The 19,341-nt window shown below is 38.9% G+C and overlaps 1 protein-coding gene across 1 annotated transcript; it reads left to right on the forward strand.

The window, feature by feature from the left end:
* The first annotated feature begins 13,699 nt into the window (after positions 1-13,699).
* On the forward strand, positions 13,700-17,623 carry rwdd1 (RWD domain containing 1). The gene is made up of 7 exons (XM_014978875.2): positions 13,700-13,905; positions 14,310-14,375; positions 14,546-14,676; positions 15,900-16,043; positions 16,207-16,339; positions 16,414-16,476; positions 16,992-17,623. The coding sequence occupies exons 1-7, from the start codon at positions 13,833-13,835 to the stop codon at positions 17,102-17,104; spliced, it is 723 nt and encodes a 240-aa protein (XP_014834361.1). The 5' UTR covers positions 13,700-13,832; the 3' UTR covers positions 17,105-17,623.
* The last annotated feature ends 1,718 nt before the right edge of the window (positions 17,624-19,341 follow it).

The following is a 19,341-nucleotide window of genomic DNA, read 5'->3' on the forward strand; positions in this document are numbered from 1 at the left end:
TGTTGTCTTGCTGAAAACCACGTGACCGGTGTTCTGTCAGATCAGCATACGTTGTCAAATAGTCATACGCTTAGCTCAGACATGCATACGTTGTCATTACCATATGATTTTATTTAATCTGCAACATAGAATCATGACGTAGATCATCCTACACTTTGTTATTAACAGTTATATGGCATCCTGACTTAGCAGTTAAGTAGGTTAATGAGTTTTACACGGGCGTGTGTTGTAGTTGACTGCAGCTGCAGCCAGACCTGCTTTAAATACACTTTGAAACCACGACAACGCATGTATACCCTTCTAGCTATCGTATTATATCATATTATAAACAATTTAATGACTTATTTTGGTCATAACTTGTTGCGTTTGCTGAACTGACAACTCCACTGACGGTCGGACTTCTTAATGCGCGGGCATGGTACCGACTGCATGTATGCTATCCTGACCATAGACATAATATAAGGATAGACCCTCATGGACCGCTCTCGCTTATTGTCGCTGACGAGATTTAGGGCGGCCATCTTGGAGCGGTCCACCACTCCACTCAGCGTTATGTGTTTAGCAGCACAATGCTAAAGCGCATTTAATCGATCATAACACACTTTTTTGTTACTGTAAACCATATTCAAACATCTATCAAAGCTACATTTATAAACAATTGTATTTTTTAAGTATGTTTTTAATACATAGTTCATCATATTTAAATATGCTTAGTGGCTATAACAATAGAATAGGAATGGAATATTCTGATATCGATGAATGAAGAGCATATTAAAAAGCACACAGCCGTTCATAATTTATTTAATAAATCATTTAGTAATATCAATATATATTTATATAGCTATACAAACACTAATAAATAAAGATTAATAGTGAATCATATATATATATATATATATATGTGTGTGTGTGTGTGTGTGTGTGTGTGTGTGTGTGTGTGTGTGTGTGTGTTTTTCAGCCGACGAGTCCAAAATCCGATGTGAGATTTCTCCCTCTTCTTCCTCACATCGTGTCTTTAGGAAACTTTCAAACAGAAACGGAAGATTTAGGGTGTGTCATAAGGTGGTGTTGTTGGTGGGTGGTGAGGAGAGACGCTGAGACCCAGGTTATAGTGATGATGAAGGTTTTAATGATGAAGATGCTCAAATAGTCCAACACAGGCAGCACGGCAGAGAGACAGGCACATAGCCAAATACCGGTAGCAACTGGTAAACAGGACTTAGAGACGAGCGCTAACGTAAACCAGGACTTATCAGTTCAACTGGCGCGAACACAAGACGTTAGACAATGACAACAGACTACGACGCATACGACGAGGATCCGACAAGGAACACAGACAACAGGTGGGTTTAAATACACACGGGGTAATTAAGGGAATGAGACACACCTGGGGAGCAATCAACGGGGAGGACAGGACAGAGACTCACAGGGAAACAGGACTGAACACAGAAAACTCAAAAATAAACACACAAAAACACGGATCCTGACAGTACCCCTCCCTCAAGGGCGGATACCAGACGCCCAACAAAAAACAGAAAAGTCCAAAAACACAACAACCCAACAGGGTGGGCGGAGGGGCGACGGAAGGAGGGCAAGAGTCCAACAAAAAACAACCCAACGGGGTGGGCGGAGGGGCGACGGAAGGGGCCAGAGTCCAGAAACAAAAAACTACCCATCAGAGTGGGCGGAGAACCAGGAGGCTAATCCGGCGGACGTTGCCGGCGAAGGAGGCGGACCCCCTTGGGCAGGTCCGGCGGTCTCTTCCGCCGGCGCAGGAAGCGAGGAGACGGGTCCGGCAGGCGGCGTCTCCGGCGCAGAAACCGGAGTCCCGGAGGCGGGTCCGGCGAGCGGCGTCTCCGGCGCAGAAACCGGAGTCCCGGAGGCGGGTCCGGCGGTCTCTTCCGCCGGCGCAGGAAGCAGAGACGTGGAGGCGGGTCCGGCGGTCTCTTCCGCCGGCGCAGGAAGCAGAGACGTGGAGGCGGGTCCGGCGGTCTCTTCCGCCGGCGCAGGAAGCAGAGACGTGGAGGCGGGTCCGGCGGTCTCTTCCGCCGGCGCAGGAAGCAGAGACGTGGAGGCGGGTCCGGTGGTTCCCGCCACCGCAGCAGGAGGCCCTCGGGCCCGTGGGGCCGGCTGGAGGCCCTAGAAGGCCGGCAGAGGGGCCGGCCGGCAGGAGGCTCAGACGGAGCACGCTCTGGAAGCTCAGGGACGGGCTGCTCGTCAGCAGCGGGCTCGGGAAGCTCTGGAAACTCGGGGGGAGCAGGCTCTGGAAACTCGGGGGGAGCAGGCTCTGGAAACTCGGGGGGAGCAGGCTCTGGAAACTCGGGGGGAGCAGGCTCTGGAAACTCGGGGGGAGCAGACTCTGGAAACTCGGGGGGAGCAGACTCTGGAAACTCGGGGGGAGCAGACTCTGGAAACTCGGGGGGAGCAGACTCTGGAAACTCGGGGTCGTCCGCAAACTCGGGGGGCGGAGCCACAGGGAACTCAGGAAGCTCGGGGGACTCTAGGAGCTGGGGAGGCTGACGCCGCCTCGGCGCGGGGACCGGAGGCGGGGGAGACTGACGCCGCCTCGGCGCGGGGACCGGAGGCGGGGGAGACTGACGCCGCCTCGGCGCGGGGACCGGAGGCGGGGGAGACTGACGCCGCCTCGGCGCGGGGACCGGAGGCGGGGGAGACTGACAAGACCCAGGGGCCGGGATCTCCGGCGGCGCAGGGCGGACGGAGGCGGCTGGAGCGGAAGCTGGGACTGGCGGAGGTCTGACAGGTGTGGTGAATACTTTCCTTTGAATGAATTCCTCGTGGAGCTCTTGCACTAACTCCAGCATAAACGGGTCAGCGTGAAACATGTTGAATAGATACTGGAAATCCTCCTCAAACTCAATATTATAAATGTCCGGAGATTTTAGGAATGGGAAGAGCGGAGGAGTTGTGGTGGTGGTTGCTGGGTCCATGATGAAAGCGTTCCTCACCGGTTCTTGGTCGGATCCTTCTGTCATAAGGTGGTGTTGTTGGTGGGTGGTGAGGAGAGACGCTGAGACCCAGGTTATAGTGATGATGAAGGTTTTAATGATGAAGATGCTCAAATAGTCCAACACAGGCAGCACGGCAGAGAGACAGGCACATAGCCAAATACCGGTAGCAACTGGTAAACAGGACTTAGAGACGAGCGCTAACGTAAACCAGGACTTATCAGTTCAACTGGCGCGAACACAAGACGTTAGACAATGACAACAGACTACGACGCATACGACGAGGATCCGACAAGGAACACAGACAACAGGTGGGTTTAAATACACACGGGGTAATTAAGGGAATGAGACACACCTGGGGAGCAATCAACGGGGAGGACAGGACAGAGACTCACAGGGAAACAGGACTGAACACAGAAAACTCAAAAATAAACACACAAAAACACGGATCCTGACAGGATGCATCTTACTTACTGAGGCATCTTCAGCTGTTTTGGTTGAGCAAAGCATAGACATTATATAAGCATAGACGCCTCATGGACCGCTCCGGCGCGGGAAATACGGCGACCATCTTGGAGCGGTATACCCTCCTACTTTGCTCAATCAAAACAGCAGAAGATGCCTCAGCACTGAGGGATATTGTTGTTCTGGTTGATGGATTATTGATGTGAGGGCTCCACAGACAACATTTCACAAGTAAGATGGACATATTATTGTGTATATATTGTGATTAGAATATTACTTTAATGTATTTATGTCCACCGGCGAGATACCAGCTAATATTAGCTACAGTGCTTGGTGTAATATGGGTTCAGCCCCGCTATGAAGGCTAACTGAGATTCCGTAAATCTAAAGAAATTAATTATTCTCTAACATTGACTTAGATTATCTGACACAAGAGCCTATATTAGAAATGAAACAATATAACACATATTATAAAACTTATATTATGTGTTATAACATTCACCGGCAAAGTTTACACAGGTGGTAAAGACTATTATTTATATTCTTTCACTCTGTCAAAGTAAGATACATCCTAAATCTTCCGTTTTTGTTTGAAAGTTTCCTAAAGACACGATGTGAGGAAGAAGAGGGAGAAATCTATAAAGAGAGACGGATTCACTGCAGCACGGATGAATCTCACATCGGATTTTGGACTCGGCTGAAAAACATATATATATATATGTGTGTGTGTATATATATATATATATATATATATATATATATATATACACACACACACACATATATATATATATATATATATATATATATATATTGTTGAGAAAATACATTTAAAATAAGCTAGTTTTAAAACTTAACATGTCTTGATTCAAATGGCCTAATTGTGGTTTTGAAATTAGTAATGTATTCTGACTTTTTGACCTTTAATTTACCTGTAGTTACAGCAGATGGTTTGCTAGGATCGTTTGAACTGCCTTTTGTCTGTGGGAAAACAATACAGTGGAAGTTGTAGCTTTTCACACTCATCTGTGAAAGGCCGTAAACACGGCAGGGGTTTCGGCTTGAGAGAGGGTCAGAGATAGCTCCTGGTTGGATGAGCAAAGATACGCCTTGTTTGAATAAATTAAATACAAGAGGATAAAACCTTCTACACAGAAGTAACAGATTAGATTTGCTCTTGCAACTCTCCAAAGATGTCTTTGCACGTCTTTGCTTTTCCTTCTTTCCATTTATGTCAGGTAAATGAATGTATGTCTCTGTTGTTCTGCAGTTTCTGGTGTAAGTTTGTGCATTGTCTTATATTGGATTAAACTCTGTAATTCTGTGACGTCAACACGCATTGTTGTTTTCCTTGTGGCTACACGTGGCCCGCCGAGAGGACCTGGGATCCAGAGGAAGAGAGAGCCAAACTTTTTTCCAAAGTTAACTTATTTAGAAAATTTTCTTCCTTAACAATATATATATATATATATATATATATATATATATATATATATATATATATATATATATATATATATATATATATTTATATATATATACACACATGTTTTTATATATATAATTCAGTATTAATCACAAAAATACACAGTAATATGTCCATCTTACTTGCGAAAAGTCTGTCGAGCCCTCACGTCAGTAGTCCGTCGATCCGATCAACAATATTCCGCAGTGCTGAAGGCATCTTCTGCTGTTTTGGTTGAGCAAAGCAGGAGGGACGACCGCTCCAAGAGCGTATTTGCGCCGGAGCAGCCAATCGTGGGGGGGGGGGGATCTACTCTTTTATTATGTCTATGCTTCGAAGGATCAGTTTCTCAGGGCCCTTGAAAGGATGCAGAGCCTGAATTCGGACACAGCTATTTTTTGTTAGACTCCCCCTAGTGGTCTGGAGCACTTCCGTTTTCAACACTTTTTGTTTGCTGCATTTCATTCGGGGGTGTTTTCTTTTTTGTTTGCTGCATTTTATTTGCTTTTTGTTTGCCGCATTTAATTTGTGCGCGTGTCTTTTCTTTTATTTGCATGTTTTCTCTTTTGCTGCGCATTTGCACCTGTCGGCCATCGTATGTCTATGATCCTGACAGCGCATGGCTATCTGACGGAACACCGGGCAACAAACGATGCCTCGTGAGGAGTTCCGGGGATATGGCGGACAAGCTAGTCATGTTTCTCTGAGCTCCCAAAGAGGTCCCGACTGTAAGTTAATTTATAAAGTAAACTACAAATAAATATCTGAAATATCAGTACTCAGCTTGTAGTATGAAGAAAACCAACAAGTTTATGCCGCCTGGAGTCAAGTCTCCGCATTCTAAAACCTCCGAAAGTGAGCACGACTATGCGGTGCCAATAGAGTCTGCTGCAGCTAGCAAACGGGAGAGGGAAGCCGGTACCCCGACCTGCACTCCTGAAAAAAAAACCCACATAGAAAAAAGAACAAAAAGTACGTCCCAGGAAGAAATGAATACTGAGGCTATTTTGAGCGCTATAAGTTCCTTAGGACAGAAAGTAGATGACCGCATGGAAGAAGTTGGCGCGCAAATGAAGCAGCATAGTGCTATGCTAGCTGCTATTGCTAAGTCGGATCAGCTCAACTCAGAGGAACTAAAAGAAAGCAAAAAGAAAATAATGGAATTGGAAAAACAAGTGGATACACTCTCCAAAGAGAACATGCAGTTGAAAGAATAGCGAAAGATATAAAAGACGATGGTGCCTGCGCTTAAAAGGAAAGAGGGAAAAGTCTAGTGAGAACATCTGAGAAGAAGTGATGGCACTTCTGTGCAAAATTGCACCTGATTTGGCTTCAAAGATGGACAAAGAGGTTGATGTGGTACACAGAGTGGGTCAAAAGGTGGATAACAGAGATAGACAGATCATCATTCTTTTTGTGAGAAGAACCTTGAGAGACGACATCTGGAGAAGAACTAAAACTTCTCCCATCTGCAAAGAAGAAGGAGTTCGCTTCTCTGAAGATTTGACACCAGAAGATTGGAAAGCAAGACAAGCACTTTGGCCAAAAATTGAAAAAGCAAGAAAAGAAGGCAAAGCTGCGGGCTTCAGGGGCCTGTTTGGTTTCATCGAAGGCAAACGCATCATGGACATTTCTTCAGCTGGGAACTGAGATACAGCAGGAATTAGCATGAAATGATAGTGGTCAGTTCTGTTAATGGGACCTCTACCTCAAGGGGTTTTCTTTTCTCACTCTCCTAAACCGTCTGTTCTTGTGTTCCATTTTTCAGATATAAACTGATTTTTCATTTGTTTCTTTTAACACAAGGGGACTAAAAGACTCACTTAAACGGAAAGCTGTTTTTTTGTTTTGTAAAGGACAACAAGCACACCGCACCTTTTTACAGGAAACACATTCTGATGCATCTGACATGAAGTTCTGGTCGCAGCAATGGGGTGATAAAATTATCTTCAGTCATGGGACAAATCGATCGGCTGGAGTTGCCATCTGCTTTTTCAGATGTCTGGGTAAGATTTTGAGTGAAAGAGCGGATGAAGCTGGACATTGGGTAGCCTGTGTTTTGGAAGTTGACAATGTCCCATTAATTTTGTTAAACATTTATGGATATAATAATGATCAATACAATAGAAATCTGCTACATCAAATAACGATGGTTATTGCGGAGTTCACTGCTATTTTTCCTATAGATCATATTATAGTTGGAGGGGATTTCAATTTAGCTCCAGATGAATGGATGGATCGATGGCCTTCACTGCTGGTAAAAGAAACTCTAAATCCTATTCTTAAAGAATTTGTTAATAACACAAAATTGTTGGAAGTCTGGAGAGTGCAACACAGTGGAGTCAAACAGTTCACCTGGCACAAACCTAATGGTCAAAGTAGAACTACAAAAACTAAATAGAAATTACAAACGTAATAATTACTGGAAATTCAATGCAAAGCTTCTTACAAACGTAGAGTTTTGTCAATCTATTAAGGAACTTATTCTGAATATGTCAAATGACAATTCTTTTAAAACACCAATTCTTAAATGGGAATACTTGAAATATAGCATCAGAAAGCATTCAATTAAATTTGGTAAAGATTTAAATAGAAAAAGAAAAGCAGAAGAGACAATGATGATTAAAGATCTTATGTCACTTTACAGAAAATTATGTTGGAGTGATGAGGATAAAGATGCAATAAATAAATTACAATTTAAATTAGATGAAATATATACAAATAGGGCAAAAGGTGCTTATATAAGGTCCAGAGCCAGGTGGATTGAAGAAGGAGAAAATAATAGTGCCTTCTTTTGTAACTTAGAAAAACGTAGACAGGAATATATCGCAATTAATAGCCTTATGATTGATGGAGTCGAATGTTCTGAGACTAAGAGAATAACACAGGAAGTATTTAATTTCTATAGTAATCTTTATAAATCTTCACATACAGAACAAAGTACTTCATCATTTTTTGATAAAGTAAGAAATCTGATTCCTGTTATTGATGAAAATTTTAAGGAAATCTGTGATGAAGAGCTAAGAATCTCCGAATTTGATATTGCTATAAGAATTATGGCGTCTGACCGCGCCCCCGGGCCAGACGGACTTACAGCTAACTTTTATAAACATTTCTGGGAGGATTTAAAACCTCTGTTGTTCCAGGCTGTAGCAGAATGTGTTGGAAAGAAGGAACTCATGGAAACTATGAAACAAGGCGTAATTAAGCTAATCCCAAAACCTGGTAAAGATAAGAAAAATTTAAATAATTTAAGGCCCATCACTTTGTTGAACACGGACTACAAGATCCTAACAAAGGTTCTAACAACGAGGTTAAAAACGGGCTTACCCGCAATAATTAGTCAAACTCAATCCGGTTTTCTTAAAGGCAGATCCATCCATAACAACATCCGCCTGGTTCTGGACCTGATTGATTATAGACACTTAATAGGAGATGATGGTTTTATGTTGTTCTTAGATTTCCACAAAGCATTTGATTCTGTGGAACATCAATTTATTGTTAACACTTTGAAACATTTTGGTTTTGGTAGCAGTTTTCTTAATATGATCACCATGTTTAACACCAACATTAACAGCTGTGTGCCTCAGGGCACATGCTCCAGATTCAAAGTAGAAAGAGGAATCAGACAAGGTTGCAGTATTTCGCCTCTATTATTTATTATAGTCACAGAATTATTAGCAATAACAATTAATAACTCTATTATAGAAGGTTTGGAAGTTAATAACCAGAAAATAATCATAAGCCAATTCGCAGATGATACAACCCTCTTCCTAAAAAATAAAGACCAAATTCCTCGAGCTCTAAGGGAAATAGAGTTGTTCTCTCAAGCCTCAGGGCTGCAGCTAAATATAAATAAATGTGAAATTATGAGTATCCATAACTGTTCTGATTCTTCAATTTCTGATATTCCAGTTAAAAATTAAATTAAATATTTAGGAATATGGATTACTAAATGTCAAGCTGCTAGCGTAAGAAAAAATTTACAAGACAACATTGATAAATGTGGCAGAACCTTAAATAATTGGCTTCAGAGAGATTTGACGTTGTTTGGTAGAACATTATTAACAAAAACTGAATCCTTATCCAGGCTGACATGTCCTGCATATTCCTTAGCCGTCCCTCCAAGTCTCATAAAACGTTTTAACAGAATAAACTTTAACTTCATTTGGAAAAACAAACACCATTACATCAGAAAAAGTGACTTGTTAAAAAATTATGAGGAAGGTGGTATTAAGGCAATCGATTTTGAAATTATGATTGGCACTTTAAAAATTAGATGGCTTCAGTCCCTTTTAAAATACAGTGATCTTATTTGGTTTGTTGTTCCATCGTTCGTATTTCAGGAAGTTGGAGGTATTGAGTTGTTATTGAAATGTGATTTTGAATTATCTAAACTCCCCCTAAAACTCTCTGCTTTCCGTCAACAAGTTTTGTTACAGTGGAAGTTGATGTTTAAACACAACTTTAGCCCCCATAATGTCCCACTGTGGAACAATAGAGCCATTCTATGTGGTAGAAAATCTATATTCATGAATGACTGGTGGAATAAACAGATCTGGTCAATTACTCATTTATTGGATGAAAATGGTGAAATTCTCAGTTTGGAGGTATTTAACAGGAAATATGGAACTGACTGTTCATTAACAAATTTTAAGAAAGTATTACGTAGCATCCCTGTTGTTCTTTTTTTGTCAGTTAAGAACAATTTATTTAATTTCTCTATTCCAAGACTCCACAAGATTCAAATTGAGTATGTGGACATTAGAGATAATAAATGCAACAACAGGTTTTTGAACAAGTATTTAATACATAACATGTACCCAGGAAGACCAAAAAGCACAGTTCTCTTACAAAATTTTAACAAATCTATGAGAGTCAAAATAAGGACAAATTATTTGAAATTTCCAATTCCTCCCAAACATAAAGAACTACATTTTAAAATTATAAATAACATATATCCATCAAATGACTTCTTAAAAGAGAGATTTAATTTTAATGTAGAGAATTGTGGTTTTTGTACAACTCATTTGGAAACAACTAAACATTTGTTTTATGAATGTAAAGAAGTATCAAACTTATGGGATCAACTTCATAACTTTCTGTCTTCTAAGAAAATAAATTTGGATTTTGTTTCCTTACAAAATATTCAATTTGATTTATCCATTAAAGAAAAAAATATGGAATTTTTAGTCAATGTTCTGATTATTGTAACAAAATATTATATCCATAAATGTCGTTATGCAAAATGCTCCCTCTCAATTTGTATGAGTCAATGACAGATTTCTAGTCTGTAGCCCCTAACATATCTTATTTTTTTTAAATCCTTTTATTTCATCATTTAATTACCTTTCTTTCATTTTTTTCTGTTAATTTAGTTACCTTTAATAATAATTTTCTCTTGATCCTCTGAAATTAATGTGATTGTTAACATTAGGAGTTGTGATCTGTAATATTTGTTTTGACACATTGTGAGTTTTTGTCATTGTTATTCTTATATACTAATAAAAAAAACAAAAGACAAACGATGCCTCGTGATCCATTACCTGGATCTCGTGACTGCTTCATTTTGCGTGTCGGTTTTCAAAATAAAAGCGCGATGAGCCGTGCTGCTTCATGGGTTGTTGTGCATTTGGTCGCTCATCAGAGGAGAATATTTGTCTTCAGTGGCCAAAATAAAATGAACATTGACCAACATATTTGATGTGTATTGATGATGGCACTCATCAAAATTTAATGTTTGTTACTGGTTTTCTCAATTGTAGATTATATTTTTTTATGACTTTATATTTTTGTGATTTTATGATGTAAATCTCTTTGAACTGCATTGTTGCTTAAACCTGCTACACAAATAAACTTGATTGATTGTCTGAAATGGAGCCAGCAAGAGGAAAATCTCTGACATCTGGGAATTCTTTGAGATTATCCTCACAATAAAATTATTCTTAGATAACAATAATTAACCCTCCACTTCCCAATTTCTCACATTCTGGATAGTTCCACTATTTGTAGTCTGATTAGCAAAGATATATCAGTCTTGCACAGCAGAAACAGATTTAATCCTGTTGCAGAACTAAAATTCAACATGTAGCCAAATATAAGGGATCAGAACCAATTAGAAATCCAAGAAAAAGCAAATGCTCCAACAAGCACTGCACTCCCAAGACACTAAAACATCAAATGTCTTTATTGTCAAATCCGCCTATGACATAAAAGAAAACCCAACACAACCACTGACGTTCAACATCTACCAGGATTAGATTGGCGACAAATCATTTTAAAAAACATATGACAATTAAATATGGTTTCATTGATTCTCTTGTTACTAAACATGAGTTTGATGAAAACTTTGTGACAATATTGCATTCAGTAATTTTTGGAAGTACGATCCAACTGAGTGACAAGGCTGTTACAGTTTCACCAGCAGATGTCACTAGTGAGTGATGAATGAAGCATCGCGTAATTAACCTTTTTGCAAAGCAAAGGGTTGGAAAGCTTCATTGCTTCATGAGGCTTCATTTGCCCATCACTACCGTCCGCCATTTTCTTTAAGGCAGCAGAGGATCGGAGCTCCTTAAGTTCTGTGTGTTTCAACCGTTTTACGAAACAAACTGGATTCAATGGCATTACTTTTCACAGGTAAGAATGAAATATCAGAATTACTTGACTTTGCAGCCAGAAACTTGCTTCTAAACTGAAAAATATTTCCTATGTAGCTAAATTGGCCCGAAGTAACCGCTGATTGTTAGCTTAGCAGCTAATGTTTTCATACTGTTTTCTAATGAGAGAGAGCTGATGAGAAACCGCTGTTAGAGGAGAAGTTCATTAAAGATCAGGGGATTTTGTGAAGAAAGATCAGTCAGGATCAGAGCTGGAGCTGCTGTTCTTCAGTCTGTTTCCAGCTCAGCTTCACCATGTCGGTATTTAGCTATAAAGATGCTACGAGTCAGAGCCCAACATGCTGAAAATGTCTTTTTCTGAATGTGAAGGAAACATATTTTCTATTACATGTTTGGATAATTTCTCTTTTATCCTTGGCTTTAACCTGTGAACCAGGACGTCTCAGAAGTCATTGAGTTCTCCCAGTGTGACCAGCAGACTGAAGCCTGTGACCAGTGTTCCCAGTATAATAAATAAATGTTTTATTCTTTCACTTTTTGTGCATTTTTAAATATATCAATCTAAAGCATTAGTGTATTAATACATCTTATGTAATGAAATAAAAATAATTTACTCTGTTAGAATTATTTTCACTCTGCTGTCAATAGCAGAGTTGACATACTGTAATATTTTTTCTCTGGAAAAAAGTAAGAAAAATATGTAGTTTAATGTTTGACAATGACTGATTTATAAATCAAGTCGTTTCTCAATGCATAAAAAATGAATACAAGAAAATGTGTTTCTTGTCTTGAAATGTTAAATGTACATTAATGTGTGTTATTTAATTAAACACTGTAAAAGTGTCTGTTCATCAATGTCAATATAAAAATTATCAGAATAATTTCTATCAAATAAAACATTGTGCTCTTTATTCAGAAATGCCCAAAAACAATTAAATAATCACATCAAAAGTTAGAAACTCTGTCTTTAGTCATTTCTTTGATTGCGAAAAATATTAATGTGTTTGAGAAAATGTGTCAATGACAGGAATTAATTTAAAATACTTTGTAGAACGGCAATTTCTGAAGTTCGGTCCATTTACTTGTATTAGCTTATTGGCACATAGGCCACTTTCAATATGGCGGACGTTGTGACGTATCGCTGCAACGGGCTGACCCAAGTACACCTCGCGAGAAGGACCTCGCTGCAGCAAACAGAAAGGGGCGGACGGACCACTGTCAGTCTCATACCTTATTTGGACACGGGACCATTGCAATCCGGAAGTGAAGGGGGCGCTATTTCCTATACTTCCGTTTTTATTGTCTTTTGAAATCTGTGATATATTTTCACATTTAGGAAGGAGTTTCACTCTCAGAATGTATTTGAGCTTCCTTCTTTTATTTACTTCACGGCAGCTCACAGTTTTAGCTAATTCTGTAGCTTTCGGTGTACTTCTAAATCTGCTCCTTAGTTGCATCTTTTCGGGCTTGCGACTGCCTTTAGTGGCGTGGGGGTCGTAACACAATTAATATAATTACATTTCTAAATCAGAATACCATAAAGTCTTTATTATTATTAATTCTGCCATTACTGGAACAGTCAAAGACAAATTATCTCATAAAACAACATATTTTTTCATTTTCTTAAGGATGTAGATCTAACAAATGACAATACTTTTATACATTATGAATAATATCTGTTTATCTCCATCAATTATGGGAGGAACAAAAGACATAAGGAGACATGAAAAACAACATGATCAACGGTAATAAAAATACCATTCGCAGTGTATACATAAGAAATTTAATTGCCCAAAAGTCAATAACAAACAAATAAATTAGGTTAACAGAAGAATAATAACCCAGGTTGTTACAACCAGGGTTGTTAAACAGATATAAGCAAAAATTCAAATTTTTGTCTTTACAGTGACATGTATATTATTGAGACTTTTTGTTGGTAGTCATATATATATATATATATATATATATATATATATATATATATATATATATATATATATATATATATATATATATATATACACGTGTGTGTATATATATATATACACATACATACACACACACGTGTTCATGTCTATGGGTTTCCGTATTTGCATCACTAAATCTGAGATCGATTTAGTGGTCTGCAAAACAGATAACCGGAAGCCCCGGACTCTCCTTTTGCAGTGTCTGAATCAGACAGAAACTTCAATCTCCGACATCATCGATCGCGTTCTGAGTGGATGGGACCGATAGAACACGCCGAGCTCTATGTTGCCAAAAGTTTCAGTGTTGGAATGATTTTATCAAACTCTAGATAACCCCTTGAGATTAAAAATGACAGATTACGTCGAGGAGCAAAGGAATGAACTTGAAGCCATAGAATCAATCTATCCCGACTCCTTTACAGGTGGGAGTTGATTAAAAATAGTAGCTAGCTTACAGCTAGCATCGCAGTAAGCCTTATTTAATTTATCGGACTGGGTTGGAACTACTTTATTTTTGTTTGATAGTTGTGATGACTTCTGCTCAATGAAAGCTAATGAGACAGTAAATGCTCTGGCCTTTGGCCACGTCTTGCAGGGCTATTCACGTTCACATCCAGCAAGCTCACGACGAGAAGCAACGATTCGGTTTTTATAGCTAAAATAGACTAGTTTAAATCCGGGATGTAGGGGTTTGGTCTTACGATGAAAAGCAGGAATATTTGTATAGTTTAAATGGACGAAAACTGTCTGAACAATAGTGCACTAGTGATCATTGTGTTCTAATGCAAGTTTGCAGAAATGATCTGTTATTCATGTGGGCTTGCAGTGCTGTCAGAAGAACCCACCAGTTTCACTATTACCGTTACGTCAGACGCAGGAGAAAACGGGGAAAGTGAGTATATTCAATTCATAAATGTGTTATATTCTGACATTTCCTTATTTTTGACACCTTCTTCTATAATGACTTTGATTTATCTGAGTTAATGTATGGTTTGAAGTTACCAAATAAAGATGGTTTCAATTAAGTGAGAAGGAATTATTCTCATTTAACTCTCATTCCAGCTGTTGAGGCAACTTTAAAGTTTACATATGTAGCAGAATACCCAGATGAGCCCCCACTGTGGGAGATCTACTCTCAAGAAAATCTGGAAGATGGCGACCTGGAGAACATTCTCACCCTGTTGAAGCAGCAGGTGTGTTCATTTATCTGAGAATAAATATCGTGTTTAATTTCTTCTGCTTTGTTCAGTATTTTTGACTTTTTTTTCTGGTGTCAAACTCCGGTCCTGGAGGACCACTGCCCTGCAACTTTTAGATGTGCCTCTGCTGCACCACCTGAATAGAATAATTATGTCATTAGCAGGCCTCTGCACAAGAAGGAGGTAAATAAGCCATTTTATTCCTGTGGCACATCTAAAAACTGCAGGACAGTGGCTCTTGAGGACTGGAGTTTGACACCCCTGCTTTAGGATATTTCCATACATTCAATATAAACTGACCAAAGAGCCATATTTAGTCTTGGCAACCATGCAGCAAAGTTTGGTCAAAAAATCATTGAATGTGAACTGGAACACATATTGACACTAACATTTAATGAATTGAGTCCATGCAGTTATGGTCCTCTGTCATGCCACCAAGCCTCTCGCAAGATATGTTTTTTTTTCTTCCTTTAATGAAACAGTTGAGCTTTAATTTGTGCTGTGGCATCAAGCTGCAGCAGGCAGTGTGGAAATGTTCTGGTGGGCATCCCTCTTTACTGAGGTTCGTCAGTACTGCAATGATCACTGTGGTAAACTGCACCAAAGGGCCATATTTAGAGTCATACTGAACATGACAAAACTGCAGTTCACAACATTATATCATATTTAATTTTCTGATGCTAATTTGAATCCAATAAAAACATGTGGGGGGTTGCCCCATGGTTCCCACTTGCTCCATGGAGTAAGTTTCCAACCACCCCAATCAAAGCTCTTGCATAAAGCAGCTGCTCACTATTGATTCCTTGTTTTGACACTTGGAAATGTTTTGTTTGGGGCTTAATGGTCTTAAACTTTTGATCAGCTGCTCAATTGCCAGAGTTTAAAAGTTTAAAATTATATAATCTGCCTGGTGTATTTTTTGATGTTTTATAGAGCTCTGTAAAGGCAAAGGGAAGTGCCTCGGGCAGAGGGTGGGCTTTTTGGTCTTACAATAGTCCCACATTAACTGAAAAAATATTCATTACATTTTTCCAATTTTTATTTGCACTTAAAGGAGGGAACAGGTCACCTGGAAAAGATTTCTGTTCCGTGCACAACCTGGCTCTAAATTAGCGGTGGCTCTTGTTCAAGGACCTAATGTAACTCTGTAAACTGAAGCTGCTTGTTTTATGCTGTTTATTTTCTATTATCAACATGTGTATGTAATAATCATGCAGGCTGAAGAAAACCTGGGTATGGTGATGATTTTCACCCTGGTAACAGCTGTTCAGGAGAAACTTAATGAAATTGTGGATGCAATGAAAAACAGACAAGAAGAGGAAAAACTTCGGAAAGAAAAGGAGGCAGAGGAAGCAGAAAAGGTAATTGGACGGCTGTCTGAATACTTGTTTGACTTTTGATTGGTTTGCCTCTTCTATTTCTGTAGAGGCTTAGGTGATATGCTCAGGTTCCCTTAGATTCGTTAAGGAGATGAAGGCAGTATGCGTGGACACCTTCTCAGTGAAGGATGCTTGTGTTTGGCAGGTGAAGTTCCAGGGTACAGTGGTAACAATTGAAAACTTCCTGGCATGGAAAGCCAAGTTTGAGCTGGAGATGGCTGAGTTCAGACGAAAAAAACAGAAAGAGGAGGAGCAGGCTGGAAAACCCAGACTCACTGGTAAATCAGTTTCACTTTTATGTCAAAACCTTGGAAGCTGCTTTCAAAATAAAGTGTTATTTTTTCCTCTTTAGGCAAACAGCTGTTTGAGAGAGATCATAACCTTGACACATCAGACATTCAGTTCCTAGAAGAGGGTAAGTAAAGCTCTACAATAAACAGATCCTGTTGTGAAATATTACATTTGGAAAACTCTTATTTTCTCAAACTGGAGGGATTTTTCCCATAATTTCAATCCGTTTCGAGTAATAACTCCAGCTAGATTAACTTAAATGTGTCTTGTGTTTGAAGCTGACTTGCCAGAGTAGCAGACTTGTTTTTACTACCTTCAGTTAGGAACCACTCATTGGAAACAAAACTACTGGGAGTTGGAGTTAGTTTATATTCTTCTATGATGCGATGATCTGACACAAGAGCCAACTCTTAACAGAGCAGCGTGTTTCTGGTTCTCTTTAAACGGGGCTGGCCAAGCATTACATTAATGTCCTTGTTTTGTTTTTTTTCTATATTCCAAACAATAACAATATTTGGCTTTTCGTTTTCACAGTTTAAGCTAAAATGTTTGGAATCACAGGGCCTGTGCTGGAATGCATCTTGAAGGGTGATTTGTTCACTACCCTTCTTCTAAAGCGGTCTTGTTTGTTCTTCTCAGCTGGAAACAATGTTGAAGTGGACGAGTCCCTGTTCCAGGACATTGAGGACTTGGACTTGGATGAAGACGATCCAAACTTTGACCCATTAGATATGGACAGCGATGAAGACTAAGGCTGGACAAAACAACAGACAGTTAAAAACCCCTAGCAGACCACTGCTTCACTCATAGTTCCACCCAATTATGGCATTTTTGAAGACTCTTGGAGAAAATAGGAAAAATCTCAGTTTACTACAACAGAAGACATTAAAAAAAAACAAATTGAAATTTCCAAAATAAATCTTCAAAAAACTATGGTGAATAATATTTCAATTTCTAAACTCCAACTCATGTTATGAGTCAAGAGGAGAAGAGCTACAACCTCATACAAACGTTTAATGATCTAATATCCATAACTCCTAGAAAACAGGAAGATTTTATTTTTGTCCTGATTCAGAAAAATTTGGAGATGGACACGTTACTAGATTTGACTCCACAGAGAAAACCAAGTTCTCTGAACAGAACTGTTCAAACTTATTTAGCATCATTAAACTGCTGAGTTTGTAGAAAACTATAGAGTGAATCCAGTGGAATTACAGATCAATTGCAACATTACATTCTGAATAAATACATAAACTATGGCTCATCTTAAACTTCCATCTCCATTTTTGGTGGTTATTTCAAATTTTGTGTAATTATTGTTGGTCATATTTTTCATTTTCCCCTCATGAATATAAGGTACTTTTTTGATTGGGTCCTTTGCTAACCCTTTTTTAGTTATCCTTTTATATGACTTGTTACAGCTGTGAGATACGGTAGATTAAAAAGGTTTTAGCATCGTCTACAATTTACTAGAAATACTTTAAGGGATCCCTGATAAGTTGTAAGAATAGATTTTATTTGTGAAATATTTGTTTTATATGTAAAAACAGTTTTTTTTTTTTTTTGCTTTTTTTTTAAATTACATCCAACAGTGACACAGTGTGGCATTATCTAAAATTACACAAGTCAAATGTAATATGATAAACAACAACTCAGGTAAAGTTAGCCTTCCTGTGTTTAATCCATACATTCCAGTACAGAACAGGGCCAACCGGGTCATCAACCCAGCATGCATTGCACAGGTGAAAAAATGTAATGGAAAAATATTACAGTAGTAATAATAATAATAATAATAATCAATTAAATTTGTACCACACTAGCAAAAATCTCAAAGTGCTACACAGTACAACTAAAGTCATAGATAAAATCGGCATCATAAAAATCATGTAGAGGCAGAATAGGCTTGCTTAAATAGAAAAGTCTTTAAGCCTCTTTTAAAGTCAACCAGTGGTTGTGGAGCTCTCAAATGGTCCGGGAGAGAGTTCCAGAGACGGGGGGCAGCCACAGCGAATGCCCGATCTCCCATGGTCCTTAATCTGGATCGAGGAAGGTGGAGGAAGTTGCAGTCTTGTGATCGTAGAGATCTGGTGGATGAATATGGAATGAGAAGATCCTTCAGATAATCCGGTGAGGTTCCGTTTAAACACTGATGGGTAATGAGAGCGATTTTGACTGAATTCTGTAGGTGACAGGAAGCCAGTGAAGATCATGCAGAATAGATGTAATATGGGCAGATTTAGGGGCTCTCAGTAGAATCCCTCCTGCGCTGTTTTGAATGTATTGAAGCTTCTGAAGATGTTTTCTATGGATTCCAACAGAGAGTTGCAGTAGTCGAGCCTGGAGGAGACAAAGGTATGGACGAGAGTCTCGGCATCAGAGAAAGAGAGAGATGGACGAATTTTGGATATATTACGAAGATGAAAGAAACAGACTTTAAACAGATGCTTAATGTGATTTTCAAATGTAAGATGAGAATCCATATGTAACAAATGATGAATTGTTACATATCACAAACGGCAATTGAAAAACTGCAATATATTTAGGTCAACATTTTCAACTAATCTTGGATCCCTTTAAAATACATGCAAACAACCTGATTCCAAAAGGATTCAATATTTTGTATAGTTATGCACTCAATAGACAACTACCATAGACTCAAAACATGACATCATGAAAGTAAGACTGCAAAAAATAGAACTGTTTATTTAGAAAGTTTAAAATTGGACATAAATTTTGTAGTATATCAATTAGTATTGTATATATAAAAAATCATTTGCATTCATGGAAGCCTTTCAGGAGATAATGTTCTGGAGTTGAAGATTCTTATCTGTGAAAACAAAGCAAGCAGAAAAGAAGGCTGATTTATAGAGAACAAGTCCTTCCTACCCGGATCACTTCCTAAGTGAACTAAAATTGGTTCAAATTTAGTTTCCATGGCTCTGATTCTGTGTCGATATGTTGTGCTTTGTGTTTGAAAAACATCTCACCT

This window comes from Poecilia mexicana, unplaced genomic scaffold, assembly GCF_051168715.1.
Source record: "Poecilia mexicana isolate PSO_F unplaced genomic scaffold, ASM5116871v1 scaffold_16, whole genome shotgun sequence".
Taxonomy (NCBI): domain Eukaryota; kingdom Metazoa; phylum Chordata; class Actinopteri; order Cyprinodontiformes; family Poeciliidae; genus Poecilia; species Poecilia mexicana.